At 42.4% G+C, this 18,026-nt stretch overlaps 1 protein-coding gene across 1 annotated transcript in view; it reads left to right on the top strand.

The window, feature by feature from the left end:
- The window catches only part of LOC115157029 (XK-related protein 4), a 77,136-nt gene that overhangs the window by 47,224 nt on the left and 11,886 nt on the right, over positions 1 to 18,026 (top strand). Inside the window, exon 2 of the mRNA XM_029704892.1 lies at positions 14,799 to 14,998. Coding sequence (XP_029560752.1) covers positions 14,799 to 14,998 — 200 coding nt within the window. The remainder of the gene's footprint in view (positions 1 to 14,798; positions 14,999 to 18,026) is intronic.

Here is an 18,026-nt window from a genome sequence, read left to right as displayed (position 1 = left end):
CTCGCGGCTTAAACAATGACGCGGCTAATATATGGATTTTTCCCGCTTTCAATTTTTTTTGAAAGGAGATGACTTCAGTGGTTTCAGTGCACAGGAGGAGGAAGATAGTGACCAATGACTTTCTTGGTAGGCTACTGTTTACTGCTAATTTTAAATGTTTTGTTACAAGCCATGTTTCGTTAAAGCCTATTTATTTTTGTTACAAGCCGTTTCATTAAAGCCTATTTATTTTTGTTACAAGCCGTGTTTCGTTAAAGCCTATTTATTTTTGTTACAAGCCGTGTTTCGTTAAAGCCTGTGTAAAGTTAATTTGTTTCAATGTACTGGTAGGCACCTGCGGCTTATAGACATGTGCGGCTTATTTATGTTCAAAATAAAAATAAACATTTAAATGAGTGGGTGGCGGCTTATATTCAGGTGCGCTCAATAGTCCGGAAATTACGGTAATGTAGTACCATTGGAAGCAATTCAAATGAACTTTAAGCAGTATCAAGTTAGTGGCAAAGGGGAAGAAGATAGAAGAAACAAGGATTTTTCTTTTTGTTTTCAAACTGAGATTCTGCAGGTTGCACCAAAAGATCTCAATACCCCAGCTATTTGTCATAGAGCCAATACCACAGTTACAAATTTGGGCCATCTGTTACATTGCTTTAGTGACAAATTGCCCTCTGGTCTTAGGAATCATTGCTTGCACAGCAAAAAAAAAGTGTTTTTCAGGGAGGCCTGTTTGCCATAAATGTTTGGAAACTAATGGAAACTGTGGGTGTCTATGCGTAACCCTGTGTACTGTACCTACTATAATGTGATGTTATACTTAATGGCTGTACAGTACAGGACCATAGGCATTATACACCTCTATTTGCTAGCCTCAGTATAGATTCCATCTCTGCATGAATTTCAACTGGGAATCTTTGCTTATCTTCACCGATCTTCTAATCTTTACTGCCGATAAAATGGTCTCAAATCTATTCCGCTATAACCAAGAAAATATGAACAAGACCAAACGGCCACAGGAGAGAGAGGGGGAACATCTTTGGCACCTTGAGGGTGAATTTCAGAGGAACCACGGGAGAGAGGGGCTTACGGCTGCTGGACATGCCTGGATGTCACTACTGGCTGAATGTAATCTTCTAGGTTACTCATGTGTGCACTGCTCTGGGTGCATATGCCATGTGCACGCTGCACCTCACACACTCAGCCATTTTGTTTCAGGGATTTTAATTGGGATGATAACATGGAGGGAGAGGAGAGGGCATTGGAGGGAAATTTGCAGGTGTAAGAGTACAGTATCTGTACAGTCTGGTAATGTGGCCCATACAGTATGACGATTGTGCTGAAGCACCCATAGTCCACACTCAGCACTATGAGCAGTCTGACCTGAGGGGACAGGCTCTCCATGTGCCTAATGAGGGACACATTAACTGGAAAGGAGGATGCCTTGTACAGCAGTGTGTGTGTGCGTGTGCGTGTGTGCCTGTGTGTGTGTGTCTGTGTTGACTCAATGTGTCCAGGAGTCAAAGCACTGACAGCAGAGCCCCTTTATGCCGGCTGATTCTCAGGCTAGTAGGGGCTGTGCTAGGCTAGGCTAGGCTTCTATCTGCCTCACTGGAGTGTCACAGTTACATGCCGCTCTCTCTGAATAGGGCTCAGTGTAGACTGAAGTTTATGTGCTGTGACATAGCAGTGATAGCATCTGTGGGTCCTGGCATGCAGAGCAGTCTGACAGAGGCCCAGGCAGCCCAGCCAGCTCTCTGACTGACAACATGGCTCTCTGTGGCTTCATGGTTACTGCCTCCTCCTTCTTGTCCTCCTCCTTGTCCTCCTCCTCTTCCTCCTCCTCGTCCTCCTGAACACATTCTGCGATGGCTGTCCTTCTGTTTATAGATAAGACACATTTGGACAAAACATGAAAACGGACAGACTATCGATCTGGAATACTAGTGGGAATAGTGTTGAGAACTGCAGGATTTATTTATCTTATATGCATCCACTGATGAAGTGAATGAGATTTTAAATGACAGGATGGCATACAGTGCCACCAAGTGAATCCGTTATTAGGTGATGAAAACAATTGAAGGTGACGTACTGAATTATTTTCATGGATTGCATTTAAAGACTGGAGTGACAAGCCATCTGGTTCCACCGTCCAGTTTATGCTTCAGGTACATCCTTAACATCAAGTGTGGCTGTCAATCACTCAAGGTTTTCTCTGTGACATTCTACCTCCAGACCGTCAATGGCTATAAGCCTGGAACCTATGTGTCTGCTGTAACTGGTAAATGCAAGAAATATGGCCGTGTCAAGAATTTAGTGCACAGTAATATCCCGGTGAGAGTTTTATTTATGGTGGTGAATCCCATTGACCTTCTTCATTGGGCATCATGCAGAAAAAGTGGTCCTTTGATAATTGCTGAATAACAAGGTTCAATTGATTGGGTTCCTCTTGGCAGCGGCATAGGAGGCATTCATCATGTATGGGAAGGAGGCAGGACTGGACTGGGCTGAGCTGCAGGCTGGGGATTCGCTGGCTCCGGCTCCATGAGGCATTGATTGAGCCATGAGGGACACACACACACACACACACACACACACACACACACAGAGAGAGACAGACCTTAAAGATATAATCCTTAATTCAAACAATAACAAAGCATTGCTAGAGAAATGTAACCACTCTCAAATTCAGAGACAGAGCTATGGATGCAATGACTGACCATCCATTGTATCAAATCGTTTTAAACATGTTTTGAGTTTATCCACTGTTTGTTTATGTTCATGTTGTTTACAAACGTTGGAGTAAAACAAATGTATATTTTGGGTTTTGATGGGGTACGACAGTTGAACTAAGCTTATTAGGCATTTATAAGTTATATTCTTCAAGAATCAACCAAAAATGGATGTAGAACCTAAGGATTTTAGCTTTAAAGGATCAGTAGTATTAGAGGTGAAGTATTTCTGTGTTGTGATGTCACCCTGGTCTTCTAATTGACTGCAGCGAGCACGGTTGTAGTGTGCAGTGTGTCTCGTTGTAGTGTCTCTCTCTCTGATGTTCTCTGATTGACAATGAGAAGCAGGAAAAGGCAGTAATTAGCAGACTTAGTTGGTCAACAGTGGTGTGGCAGTGAAGCTTTGATTTACTGTGAGAGATGGAAATTCCCTCCACACTTCTCCTGGCTGTATCGAAATCCTCATGAATACGACGGTAGAGGTAAAGTGGTTGCTGTGGTTACCAATCAAAATGGCATTCAGATCGATAGGGAAATAGTCCTTGCAAACCATTTGACTCAAGCCCATGTTGGTAATTACGATGAGTGTTTGCTGTCTCCTCTGCGTTACCCCGAGGGTCCTGAGTTGATGCATGAAATCGTGCCACTATACAGTAAAATTCACTATAGAAACACAGACCTCTAGAGAGGATTGCATACATGCAGCTGATGGTGATGGTGGTGCTTAGCAACGGAGGGAGCGCTTAAAGATCAGGTGTGATCCGGCACTGCAGCCTCAGCCTGTGACTGCGTCCCAAATGGAACCATAGTCCCTTCATAGTGCACTACTTTGGACATGGGCCCATAGGGCTCTGGTCAAAAGTACTGAACTATATAGCAAATAGGGTGCCATTTGGGACATTGCCTGTTCTGTTCCTTTCTTCCATGGTGTTTCTGTCTCCCAGGGCTTGTAGCCTGTCTCTGCCAGTCAACCTCAGAGCCTGGCTCTTTCCACCTGAGTCTCCCCCATAAAAGCAAAGGCTTGTTCCACTGACCAGTTACCATTCTCCAGCAACCATTAGCAGGTCAAGTGCTCTCCAACTGTGAAAGATGAGTGTCACTCAATACTTGAGACTGTCTGAACTAGATATTAGACTATACAGTGCTGTATAGATGGGATCACCAGTTAAAATGTCTGAGTGGCTTGATTTCACACACACACACACACACACACACACAGAGAGAGACAGTATAAAGTTTTAAAAGATAGTGTAGTCTGGTCTGGTGATTGACAGGACCCAAAACCTCTCTGCTGAGGTTTTGGCAGCAGAGAGATATATTGGTGGGGAGAAAGTGTGCGCGCCTGTGTGTGTTTCTGGAGCTGTCAGTAGGAGTGGGAGTGTGTATGTGCGGGGGAACGGGGGTGATAACCACACTGGGCCACTGATGGCTGGGGAGGGATGGAGTAAAATTAGACAGTGATGAAGGGGACAAGGCTGGACCCTACAGTATGATACCAGAACCAGTGAGACATGAAGGATAGAGCCATCGGGAGAACAGCTCTGTCACACAGAGAGAGAACAGAATAGCCACCGCCACCGGCCCCAGAACCCACAGAGAAACAGCAAACAGAACAGAGCCAGAGGCCCAGGCCAGCAGCATGAGAAGTAATAAACAGGACGAACTAACCTGGGTCGTGTTCATTAGAACAGAGCCAGAAGTCCAGGCCAGCAGCATGAGAAGTAACAAACAGGACGAACTAACCTGGGTCGTGTTCATTAGAACAAAGCCAGAAGTCCAGGCCAGCAGCATGAGAAGTAACAAACAGGACAAACTAACCTGGGTCGTGTTCATTAGAACAGAGCCAGAGGCCCAGGCCAGCAGCATGAGAAGTAACAAACAGGACGAACTAACCTGGGTCGTGTTCATTAGAACAGAGCCAGAGGCCCAGGCCAGCAGCATGAGAAGTAACAAACAGGACAAACTAACCTGGGTCGTGTTCATTAGAACAGAGCCAGAGGCCCAGGCCAGCAGCATGAGAAGTAACAAACAGGACGAACTAACCTGGGTCGTGCTCATTAGAACAGAGCCAGAGGCCCAGGCCAGCAGCATGAGAAGTAACAAACAGGACGAACTAACCTGGGTCGTGTTCATTAGAACAGAGCCAGAGGCCCAGGCCAGCAGCATGAGAAGTAACAAACAGGACGAACTAACCTGGGTCGTGTTCATTAGAACAGAGCCAGAGGCCCAGGCCAGCAGCATGAGAAGTAACAAACAGGACGAACTAACCTGGGTCGTGTTCATTAGAACAGAGCCAGAGGTCCAGGCCAGCAGCATGAGAAGTAACAAACAGGACGAACTAACCTGGGTCGTGTTCATTAGAACAGAGCCAGAAGTCCAGGCCAGCAGCATGAGAAGTAACAAACAGGACGAACTAACCTGGGTCGTGTTCATTAGAACAGAGCCAGAGGCCCAGGCCAGCAGCATGAAAAGTAACAAACAGGATAAACTAACCTGGGTCGTGTTCATTAGAACAGAGCCAGAGGCCCAGGCCAGCAGCATGAGAAGTAACAAACAGGACAAACTAACCTGGGTCGTGTTCATTAGAACAGAGCCAGAGGCCCAGGCCAGCAGCATGAGAAGTAACAAACAGGACAAACTAACCTGGGTCGTGTTCATTAGAACAGAGCCAGAGGCCCAGGCCAGCAGCATGAGAAGTAACAAACAGGACGAACTAACCTGGGTCGTGTTCATTAGAACAGAGCCAGAAGTCCAGGCCAGCAGCATGAGAAGTAACAAACAGGACAAACTAACCTGGGTCGTGTTCATTAGAACAGAGCCAGAGGCCCAGGCCAGCAGCATGAGAAGTAACAAACAGGACAAACTAACCTGGGTCGTGTTCATTAGAACAGAGCCAGAGGCCCAGGCCAGCAGCATGAGAAGTAACAAACAGGACGAACTAACCTGGGTCGTGTTCATTAGAACAGAGCCAGAGGCCCAGGCCAGCAGCATGAGAAGTAACAAACAGGACGCAAAAATCTTGGGTTGTGTTCATTAGGCACGAGACAGCAGGAAACCTTTTGAAAATGAAGATGAGCTTTCTTGTTAGACAAGTTCAAATAGCTCCTTCTCGGTTTAGAAATGTTTCCTTCTGTGTGTGCCTAATGAGCACGATCATGGTTATTAAAACCCGATGAGAGACATGGAACGACTAGACAAGTATTTGATTAAGCATTTGTGCTGTTATGTTTGAGAATTGTGTATGTGTTTTATGACATTGTTTAGTTTGTTTCAAGGACTGATAGAAACATTGAACAGACAATAACTTGATTGTTTTGTATCGTGTCACAGCAATGAATCATATCTAAGACATATACAGTATCTAGAAATGAATCAAACAAATAACTGCCTCTTTTGCAGTGAGTGGGAGTATACTTTACCATACTCTTCATTGGCCAGTCTTAAAAGAAGCTGGAGAGATTGATCCTTAAGAGGAGCAAACAGATGTTTTTAGGAGAGTCTTAAGAATCCCTACTGATTTGAAATACGGTGATCAAAGGTCTGAGCTGGGAGAGCTATCAGAGCTCGGTCTCCACTGATCCTGTGAGTTGGCATGCATGGCCTGTGAGGATGCTTCCCTGTCCTGCATGCCTCACACAGTCAGTCAGTCACACAGCCCTGTGTGGAGCCTGTCATCATCACGTTTCTCAGTCTGGTGCTATTTGGACAATGTCAGTGTTTCTTAGCTCAGCCATCAAACATAGACGCAGGCCTGCTTTGTGTGTATTGTATTATGGGTGTCTACTCAGGCAGGCGTGTTGTGTGTACACTGTACAGTAAGCTATGGGCCCATCCACAGGCATTGTTGCTCTATGCACGTCTCTTGAGCCACTCTTCAGACTGGCATTGGCTGAGTGGTAGAAATAATCCCATTTCAGGGAAGGATGCACAACAACATTTGGCTAATCCCATTTAGAATGGCGACTATCACCACACCATGCAAAGCCCCGGCTCTCCGCTGCAGTAATAACATCATCCAGAGGCCAGTTACCCATCCAGTTATCCAGCCACAACCAGCGTTTCACATACTGGGGGGGCTTGGTGCTGGGGATGATATGAAATGGGTAGTTACTATGAGCGGGATATGTTTTCGAAGGAAATAGCAAACAAATGGTCCTAATTCAGTACTGCAGTACTATTTGCTTCTATGGTGTTGCACAGTATTTCATCATGGTAGTGTCCTGGATCAACCTGGAAGATTAGCTTTGTTTTTCATCAAGAGAACATGTGAGCAGTAATCTGTTGAGATGATCTCTAGATTAGCCTTGACAATGTGGAGGAGCAGTGAGTGAGGAGGGCTAGTGTCTGTTCTGTCTTCATGGCAGTGTTAAGGGTGTGGGGTGGAGTGCATCATTATGCTGTTCAGGGCCTGAAGCCCATTCATTGAGAAGGTCAGGCAGGAAGATCCCACTGAGACTCCCCAGTGCAGACCTGGACCTTGACTAGCACACACACCAGTAATAGTATTCCTGTTTTGATTGATAAATCATGAATAGGTCATTGGATCATTGACAGGGCAGGAGGGAAGTATTCTTGTAGTTTGCACAATATTTTAACACTATCGTAATCATGCATGTATGTAGATTTTGTAGAGCTTCCATGCCAGACATTGTTATACTAAAGTGTAATGTATCAGCAGAGGACTAATAAACAGCTAATCATTTCAATTAATCTACATCATAGGCTCCTATTTCAAATTCCCTCATCCTATCGTCTCTTTCTTTAAGTCTAATTAGTTATTCATTACCATAACAGAAACTGCTTCGTTTAACCCAAAGATACTATTCAGTAAATTGCTCAGTAAAAAAAATAATCTATATTTCCGTGCAAGATTCAACTCCTCTAAAAATAGGTCAGGATTCCAAATAATTTACATTTATCCTGGCACTTCTAGAACACACTTAATGCAAATTAGAGGCATAAATGCAAGAGTAATGGAGGGTTGTAATAATTCTGTATGACGCAGAGGTTCTCTTCTCCATACATCTCTGTAATAAGAACGTTTGTGGAAGAAGCTATTTAGTTATTCTATAAATGTCACGACTTCCGCCGAAGTCGGCTCCTCTCCTTGTTCGGGCGGCGTTCGGCGGTCGACGTCACCGGCTTTCTAGCCTTCGCCGCTCCATTTTTCATGTATCCATTTGTTTTGTCTTGTTCCCTGCACACCTGGTTTTCTTTCCCCAATCAATTCATATGTATTTATTCCTCTTGTCATGTCTTTGTGTAGGATTGTTTGTGTTACGTGTATTTTGATATTGTGGATATTGTTACGCGCATTACTTTTTGTCTATGTTCCGTGTTTTGGGCACATTTTATGTTATTTTTGTGCTGTCATTTTGACCGGAATTAAAAGTGCGCTCTGCTCTCCTGCACCTGACTTCGCCTCCGATACACACTCCTAACAATAAAATATTTGCCGAAAGGACAAAGGAAGTTTGATGCTTGGCTTGTACCTAAAGCAGTGGTTGGACCACTTGTATTATAGGTTATTTATAACGCAACAGTATATCTTTAGATGATGCTCCAATTAGAGAGTACCCAAAGCAAGTACTGATTCCATCGTCATCATTTTACTGTCCTTACTGTACTACTTACTGTAGTACAGGCCAGGGGTTATGATGAGTGGCTTCCTAAAGGGAGAGGCACACAGTTCTTGACGGGAAAAAGGCCTCCTTCCTCATTATCAAATCAATGGAGGAAATGAACTAGCATGATGTCACTAAGAGGAGTGATGCATTTTCTCTGATTCAGAAGATGTTTCGCCTTAGCACATTGAGAAAGACAAAAGAGCACAGAATATGCATATGTCTGGGTTTTAAGATAACTCATCATGGGTTCGCTTGGTGGAGATATTTCTCATGAGTTTAGATATTATAAAAGACTGTTGTTTTGATGCTCAGTTGTGAAACATAATCCTTTAATTTACATCATTGTAGTTAGAATACCTCATGGTAGGCCTCCCGAGTGGTGCAGCGGTCTAAGGCACTGCATCGCAGTGATTTACATTTTAGTTATTTAGCAGATGCTCTTATCCAGAGCGATTTACATTAGTGAATGCATACATTTCATGCATTTTATTTTTTTTTGTACTGGCCCCCCCATGGGAATCGAACCCACAACCCTGGCGTTGCACACATCATGCTGGCGTTGCAAACACCATGCTCTACCAACTGAGCCACAGGGAAGCTATTTAGTTATTTATCCTTGTGGTGATAGAGGCGATAGAGGCGTTACTACAGACCCGGGTTCATTCCCAGGCTGTGCTACAACCAGCCATGGCTGTGAGTCCCATAGGACGGCGCACAATTAGCCCAGCGTCGTCCGGGTTAGGGGAGGGTTTGGCCTGTGGAGCTTTACTTGGCTCATCGTGCTCTAGCAACTCCTTGTGGCGGGCCGGGTGCCTGCGGGCTGACACCGTTCGCCAGTTGAACAGTGTTTCTGGGTATTAAGGAGTGTGGTTAGGCGGGTCATGTTTCAGGGGACGCATGACTTAACCTTTGCTTCTCCCGAGCCTGTTGGGGAGTTTCAGCAATGAGATAAGATCGAAAGTTTGGGAGAAAAAGGGGGTAAAAAAATATATACAGTACCAGTCAAAAGTTTGGACACACCTACTCATTCTAGGGTGTTTCTTTATTTGTACTATTTTCTATATTTTAGAATAATAGTGAAGACATCAAAACTATGAAATAACACACATTTAATCATGTCGTAACCAAAAAATGATATTCAAAGTAGCCACCCTTTGCCTTGGTGACAGCTTTGCACACTCTTGGCATTCTCTCAACGAGCTTCATGAGGTAGTCACCTGGATGCATTTCCATTAACAAGTGTGCCTTTTTAAAAGTTAATTTGTAGAATTTATTTTCTTCTTAATGCGTTTGAGCCAATCAGTTGCGTTGTGACAAGGTAGGGTTGGTATACAGAAGATAGCCCTATTTGGTAAAAGACCAAGTCCATATTTTGGAAAGAACAGCTCAAATAAGCAAAGTGAAACAACAGTCCATCATTACTTTAAGACATGAAGGTCAGTCAATTTGGAAAATTTCAAGAACTTTGAAAGTTTCTTCAAGTGCAATCACTAGCCTCAGTAATTGCAGCCTAAATAAATGCTTCACAGAGTTCAAGTAACAGACACATCTCAACATCAACTGTTTAGATGAGACTGCGCGAATCAGGCCTTCATGATCAAATTGCTGCAAAGAAACCACTACTAAATGACACCAATAATAAGAAGAGACTTGTTTGGGCCAAGAAACATGAGCAATGTATATTAGACCGGTAGAAATCTGTCCTTTGGTCTGATGAGTCCAAATTTGATATTTTTGGTTCCAACTGCCATGTTTTTGTGAGACGCAGAGTAGGTGAACGGATGATCTCTGCATGTGTGCTTCCCACCGTGAAGCATGAAGGAGGAGGTGTGATGGTGTGGGGGTGCTTTGCTGGTGACATTGTCAGTGATTTATTTAGAATTCAAGGCACACTTAACCAACACCACTACCACAGCATTCTGCAGCTATACGCCATCCCATCTGGTTTGCGCTTAGTGGGACTATAATTTGTTTTTCAACAGGACAATGACCCAACACACCTCCAGGCTGTGTAAGGGCTATTTGACCAAGAAGGAGAGTGATGGAGTGCTTCATCAGTTGACCTGGTCTCCACAATCACCCAACCTCAATCCAATTGAGATGGTTTTGGATGATTTGGACCACAGAGTGAAGAAAAAGCAGCCAACAAGTGCTCAGCATATGTGTGAACTCCTTCAAGACGGTTGGAAAGACATTCCAGGTGAAGCTGGTTGAGAGAATGCCAAGAGTGTGCAAAGCTGTCATCATGGCAAAGTGTGGCTACTTTGAAGATTCTAGAATATTAAATAAATGTTGATTTGTTTAACACTTTTTTTGGTTACTACATGATTTCATATGTGTTATTTCATAGTCTTTACTATTATTCTACAATATAGAAAAACCCTTAAATGAGTAGGTGTGTCCAAACTTTTGACTGGTAATGTGTGTATGTGTATATATATATATATATATATATATATATATATATATATATATATATATATATATATATATATATATATATTTAACAAATACAAAGAATACCTCATGATAAGCTGTAGACCATACTATTTACAGAGAGAGATTTCATCTATATTTTTCGTAGCTGTCTATTTACCACAGACCGATGCTGGCACTAAGACCACACTCAACGAGCTGTATAGAGCCATAAGCAAACTAGAAAATGTTCATCTAGACGCGATGCTCCTAGTGTTCAGTGATTTTAATGTCTTATCTAATTTCAACCAGCATGTCACCTGTGCACCTAGAGGCGAAAAAACTCTAGATCACCTTTACGTCACACAGAAATGCGTACAAAGCTCTCCCTCGCCCTCCATATGTTAAATCTGACCATAACTCTATCCTCCTGATTCCTGCTTACAAGCAAAACTCAAGCAGGAAGTACCATTATCATGGCTAATATGGAAGTGGTATATAGCCAAGTTACCATTACTGATTGTGTATTTATTATTACTTTTATTATGTGTTATTACTTTTGTATTATTTCTCTATTTTCCTTCTCTGCATTGTTGGGAAGGGCCTGTAAGTAAGAATTTCACTGTGTCTACACCTGTTGTTTACAAAGCATGTGACAAATAACATTTGATTTGATTGTACAAACATCAAAATAAAATAATTTGCGCCAAAAACCATACTTGGGAATATTTTGACTTAGTACTACAACCGTTAAAAACAAAGATTTATGGTAGCTGAAGACTGAGACGAAGCATTTGGGTTTGAAGTGCATTCATGTCATAATACAGGGGACGGTTGAGCTAACGTAGGCTAATGCGATTAGCATGAGGTTGTAAGTAACACGAAAATTTCCCAAGACATAGACATATCTGATATTGGCAAAAAGCTTAAATTCTTGTTAATCTAACTGCACTCTCCAATTTACAGTATTTTTTTTATTTAGTTTTTATTTTTATTTATTTATCCGTTATTTTACCAGGTAAGTTGACTGAGAACACGTTCTCCTTTGCAGCAACGACCTGGGGGAATAGTTGCAGGGGAGAGGAGGGGGATGAATGAGCCAATTGGAAACTAGGGATGATAGTAGCTATTACAGTGAAAGAATGCCATGCTATTGTTTGAGGAGGGTGCACAATTTTGAACATAATACATTATTAATAAACAAATGAGGCATATTTGGGCAGTCTTGATACAAAATTTTGAACAGAAATGCAGTGGTTCATTGGATCAGTCTAAAACTTTGCACATACACTGCTGCCATATAGTGGCCAACATTTATATTGCACCTGGGCTGGAATAATACATTATGGTCTTTCTCTTGCATTTCAAAGATGATGGTACAAAAAAAATACTAAAGAACGGTAGGTTTTTTCTTTGTATTATCTTTTACCAGTTCTATTGTGTTATATTCTCCTACATTCCTTTCACATTTCCGCAAACTTCAAAGTGTTTCCTTTTAAATGGTACCAATAATATGCATATCCTTGCTTCAGGGCCTGAGCTACAGGCAGTTAGATTTGAGTATGTCATTTCAGGTGAAAATTGAAAAAAAGGGGCGGATCCTATTAGTTTACCTCTGTTCCCTGTGAGCGTGAGTATGTTGGCTGTGTGCCTAGGTGGGTCAGGGGGATAATGTGTCTGTGTGAGGACCCCAGACACACCCTGGGAATGGGGCATCTGGCACCGCGGGGCAGGACTGGTGCTGGGACAGGGCTGGCAGGGTCGTATACATTAGGGCACAGCATAGCAATTTTTTTAAAAGCGTTCATCAATTGAAAACAGAAAACAAGCGCTTCTTATTGTACAAGTTTAGGAAGTTGCTCCCTGTTCCAGTCCTTTTCTTTCTTCGTTTGGGGCCAAATTAATACAACTCAGGGGCCAGTAGGCAGGGCCTCTGTTGGAGTCAAATTCAGGGCTCCTCAGTAGCTGCGTCCTGGAAAAACAGGAGTTGGATCAGTCGGTGTATCAATTCACAGTCTGGCTATGTTTCATTAGGGCCATATTCAGTCATTAGACCTTTAGCAATGACCATAACCCAAGTCAGAATTTCATAAGCATCCTGTCTACTGTGTTCTGTTTTAAAGCAGAAATGTGATTCTTAGAAACCTCTGAAGTGCAGTTACCCTAATAATCACTAGCTAACCCTGGAGACTTGAAGGCCTACACAGAGTCATAGAAAGTTTAAGTCATCTTAAGAAACCTTTAATTCATATCACTTAAATGTGCAACACTGACTGTTCAGATGTAGTAGTATTTCTGCTATATAAATGTGATAAATGTGGTACAATCGCAGATGAGATGTTGTGATAAGTACAAATGTATAAACAAAATCTAAGTGTTCAACCTCAGTCCTTTCAAAATATGAGGCACTGACGGAAAGTATTAACAGTCAAAGCTTACACCTACACGAAGTTTGAAAGCAGCAGTTTTGCGAAAACATCCAACTGCAGTTCCATAATTTCCACATGAACTTTACAGATGCGGCACTTGTATGTGGTTATTTGTGACAAAATTAGTTTAATATCAGTGCTCTTAATGTAGAGAGCTACAAAAATTATAGGGGCACCAAAACACAGACACTAATTGGTCACCATGTCGGCCTCCCCTGAACATGTTCTCAGGTAATGGAGTAGTAGAAGCAGTTTACAGTGCTGTACTCAAATAGCCCTGTGGTGAGCCGGTAGATTCTGGACGGTTATGTTTGGACGGTTGCCCAGACTGCCAGTGGAGCATATTATTTTTGTGTGTGTGTGAGGATTTCATAGATTGGTGGAGCTGTAGTCAATAGCTAGCCTCATCTTAATTCTGCGCATGTCTCTCTCTGACAGTAAAAGTGTATGTTTGAGAAATAAGCTCTTTCAAGCCTTTATGTTTAAATGCTTAGATTAGCATTGTAAATATAGATGTAGTTAATTAGCTGGCAATAGCAAGCAGCTTAAAAGTGATGTTCCATCCACTTGAAGCCTCTGAGTCCCAAATGGCACCATATTCCCTATAGTGCAGTACTTTTGACCAGAGCCCTATGGGTAGTAGTGGACTATAAATGGAATAGGGTGCCATTTGGAACTCAGCCTAGAACAAGCAAGCTGATAGCTGTTTCTGCCAATGCTGAGGTTAACTAATCTTAAGTGCCACTTGAGACATTTTCAATGTGTAACAATTAAGTCCACTTTTAGAAAACAATTGGTCTTTATTTATTTAATCCTTTGCAATGACAAGTTAAATGTACTTATAAAATGGGAGGTTCGAGCCCTGAATGCTGATTGGCTGATGCCACGGGTATGACAAAACAAGTATTTTTACTGCTCTAATTACGTTGGTAGCCAGTTTATAATAATAATAAGGCACCTCGGGGGTTTGTGATATATGGCCAATATACCACGGCTAAGGACTTTGTCCAGTCACTCTGCTTTGCTTTGTGCCTAAGAATAGCCCTTAGCCGTAGTATATTTGCCATACACAGTACCAAATCCCCCCGGGACTTAAATGTATCATTATCATTATTCTATCTACAATACCAAGCTGAAGTTATGTAACAATGACATCACTTTCTCTGTGTTTATTGTTTCTATCCACACTATGTCTGTATTCACAGAATCAACTGCCACAGCACTAAATAATTCACATCAAATTCATGTGCATCCTTAGGCATAGCTAACACACAGCATAACCCAACACAACATCAGAAACCCTCTTACTGCTGAATGCAGTCTGTTGGATAGGAGCTGTAAGACACAATTTTAGAAGTTCGACTTGGTGAAATTCCTTCTAGATAGGATTATAATATGAAAATGGATGAAAAACATTTGAGTGGCACATATAAACACAAATATGATATGACTCTCTATATACATGCATAACCAAAGGGGGTCATACTGTGGAGTCGAGGGGTGGCACATTAGCTGCTACGCCAATGGATCCAAACTTTTTGACAAGGTCACTAGGTGTCCTGTAATTTGACTTATGGATGTATTGTTTCCTTTTGTTCCAGGTATTTCCACGCCATCTACCTGGGCATCCGGAGCCGGCGCAGTGGGGACCATGACCGCTGGAGGTTCTACTGGAGGATGGTGTATGAGTTTGCTGACGTCAGCATGCTGCACCTCCTGGCCACCTTCCTGGAGAGCGCTCCTCAGCTGGTCCTGCAGCTCTGCATCATCATCCAGACCCACAAACTGCAGGCCGTCCAAGGTACTGGCTGGACCCACACCCTGTATTAACACTCTACCTTTCACCTCATCTATCTGCCACTATACACATACTGTAAACACACAGGCCATCCAATGTATTTCCTGAAAGCACACTTTCACATATTCTCTCCATCCCCCACTATTCCCATTCGTTGTCTCTGTCTGTTGTAAATCAGTCACATTGCACTGTTAGGGTTTCCCAAGCTGGGGCACCACGGTTTAAAAGAACACCACCACCCAAGTGTTCTATTGTGGTCCAGGCCTGTGTGGAATACTTCTTTGTTAGTGTAAACAGAATCACATCAATGTAAAGTCTGCTCTTAGAAATGCAGGCCTAATGTAATGTTAAGTACAGAAAGAGTGTGGTCCTCTCTCCGGGGCAATGAATCATGTTTAATTACACTGGCTGGGCTGGCACACACACACCTCGCATGCCTCACGCTCGTATATGCGCACACACACACACACACACACACACACACACACACACACACACACACACACACACACACACACACACACACACACACACACACACACACACACACACACACACACACACACACACAAGCAAACGCACGCAGGGGGGGAAGAAGGCTGGCCACATTTAGGCCAGTGGAGGGCTTCCAGGTCTGCTGTGGGCTTGAACACTATCACAAGTCTTCCCCTTGTCCATCGTCCCTACAACTCCACAGCCTTGCTTTGCTCTACCTTCTCCTCTGCTGTGCTGAGCCGCGGAAAGTAGAGTATTTGCCGCACTTTAGAGGCACTTATGCTCTTTCTGCTGTCCTAAAAGAAGATTGGCCTCCTCTAACGTTAGCGGCGGGGAGACGAGGGTTTGGAAAATCTGTGATGCGCTTGAGAGGGAGAAAAAACAATGGAGAGGATGCTGACGAGTCTGGGGATGTAGTCACTCAGTTGTATTTCCTCTTGTCAGTCTCCCTCCAGCCATCATTTCAAAACAATTCTATTCATACTGTGGGAGTTGCATAAGATTTACAAGTGGAAAATGCACATAATGCAAGATGTTAATCACTGTAGCTTCTCTGAGTCTAGGAGCCTTGGGAGAAGAAGAGAGAGTGTATTTATAGGTTCCTCTTCTTCCATTTGATATTCACAGGCTGCTATAGTACAATGGGACAGAGAAATGTGGATGGATTGATGGGGAAAGTTAATTGCTCTGAAAATCCCATCCTCGGCTCACCAAGACTTGAGGACATTATGGCGGATTTATAGAGCACCTAAAACCCTCCCATGTGGCATCGCTGACCTTGGCTTGACCTAACCGTTTTAGTCCCCCATTCAGTTCAGCTCATTAATAATTTTCTATAAAAATACATGAAAATATGATTGTTCAATATCGGGATGGGTTTTGACGATGAACAAGTTGTGGGTATGTATAGGCTTTGCCCCTTACTGGCCAATCAGAATGTGCTCCATGGCGAAATATGTGGTTGTTTCAAGTTGTGTAATTACGGTCTTTTATGTATTGTCTTGGAATCAACTTCAATTCCAATGTTAGTTTGTTAAATGACTTACAGAAATGAAGTAACAAAATGTAGACCTATCTTTGCTAAATATGTTAACATGAACCCATTTCAGTCCACAATGTTCTAAGTAATTGCATGGCTTCAATAGCATTCACACTGATATAGGGGCTAGGCCTACTGTACATTACATCATGGCTGAGCGTGGACATGCCAAACATTGTCATTAAGCAAGATTCAATTCATTATTGATAAGGCGTAAAAAGAGGTGAATAATTCTAATCAAATTCTAAACAAAACAACAACATGTTTTAATAGGCTATATCACACTTATAGGCACCATCATTTCTCCATGTCGGCATATAATATTAAAACAACACAGACTATGGAGGGTTCCACGCACATCCAAAACGGGACCTGCTTGGCTAAAATAATGTGGGCCTGCCTACAATGCATAGATAAAAAGGGAATGTCAGCTCACTGTTTTTCTCCTCTCAAACTTCATATTTTAATAAAGCTTTGGTGATTTAAGATTTATTTCCAAGCGGTTTCAGGAGCCAAACCTGTTATCGACAGTCTTGACTACTTCGCAATTGCAATGGGCAGACAAAAACTTCTAAATACGAAGTATACAGGCACCAAAAGCACATCAGGTCACTCTTGTTCAGTGGTGGAAAAAGTACCCAATTGTCATACTTGAGTAAAAGTAAAGATACCTTAATAGAAAATGACTCAAGTAAAAGTCACCTAGTACAATACTACTTCAGTAAAAGTCTACACGTATTTGGTTTTAAATATACTTATTAAATAAACAAAAGTAAATGTAATTGCTAAAATATTCTTAAGTATCAAAAGTAAAAGTATGAATAATTTCAGATTCCTCATATTAAGCAAACCAGATGCCACAATTTGTGTTTTTAAAAATGTATTTACGGATAGTCATGGGAACACTAACATTCAGACATATTTTGCAAACAAAGCATTTGTGTTTAGTGAGTCCACCAGATCAGAGACAGAGATAACCAGGGATGTTCTCTTGATAAGTGTGTGAATTGGTGTACTGTGTCTGTGTGTAGCTGGTGTAGATGAGTCAGGCGCAGGACAGCAGATATGAGTAATGTACGCAATTTTACTCAACAATAATCACAATACACGTCAATAAATCCAAGGCCACAATTACAGACCGCAATACAATAAACAATCACTCACAAACAAACATGAGGGAACAGAGGGTTAAATAATGAACAAGTAATTGGGGGATTTAAACCAGGTGTGTAAGACAAGGACAAAACAAATGGAAAATGAAAGTGGATCGGCGATGGCTAGAAGGCCGGTGACGTCGACCGCCGAACGCCGCCCGAACAAGGTGAGGGACCGTCTTCGGCGGAAGTGGTGACAATTGGACCAATTTCCTGTCCTGCTAAGCATTCAAAATGCAACGAGTACTTTTGTGTGTCAGGGAAAATGAATGGAATAAAAAGTACATTATTTTCTGTAGGAATGTAGTGAAGTAAAATTAAAAGTTGTCAAAAATATAAATAA

This window comes from Salmo trutta, chromosome 21, assembly GCF_901001165.1.
Source record: "Salmo trutta chromosome 21, fSalTru1.1, whole genome shotgun sequence".
In the NCBI taxonomy this organism is placed as follows: Eukaryota; Metazoa; Chordata; class Actinopteri; order Salmoniformes; family Salmonidae; genus Salmo; species Salmo trutta.
The sequence above is the reverse complement of the archived record's forward strand: the minus strand, read 5'-3'. Positions and strand labels throughout refer to the sequence as shown.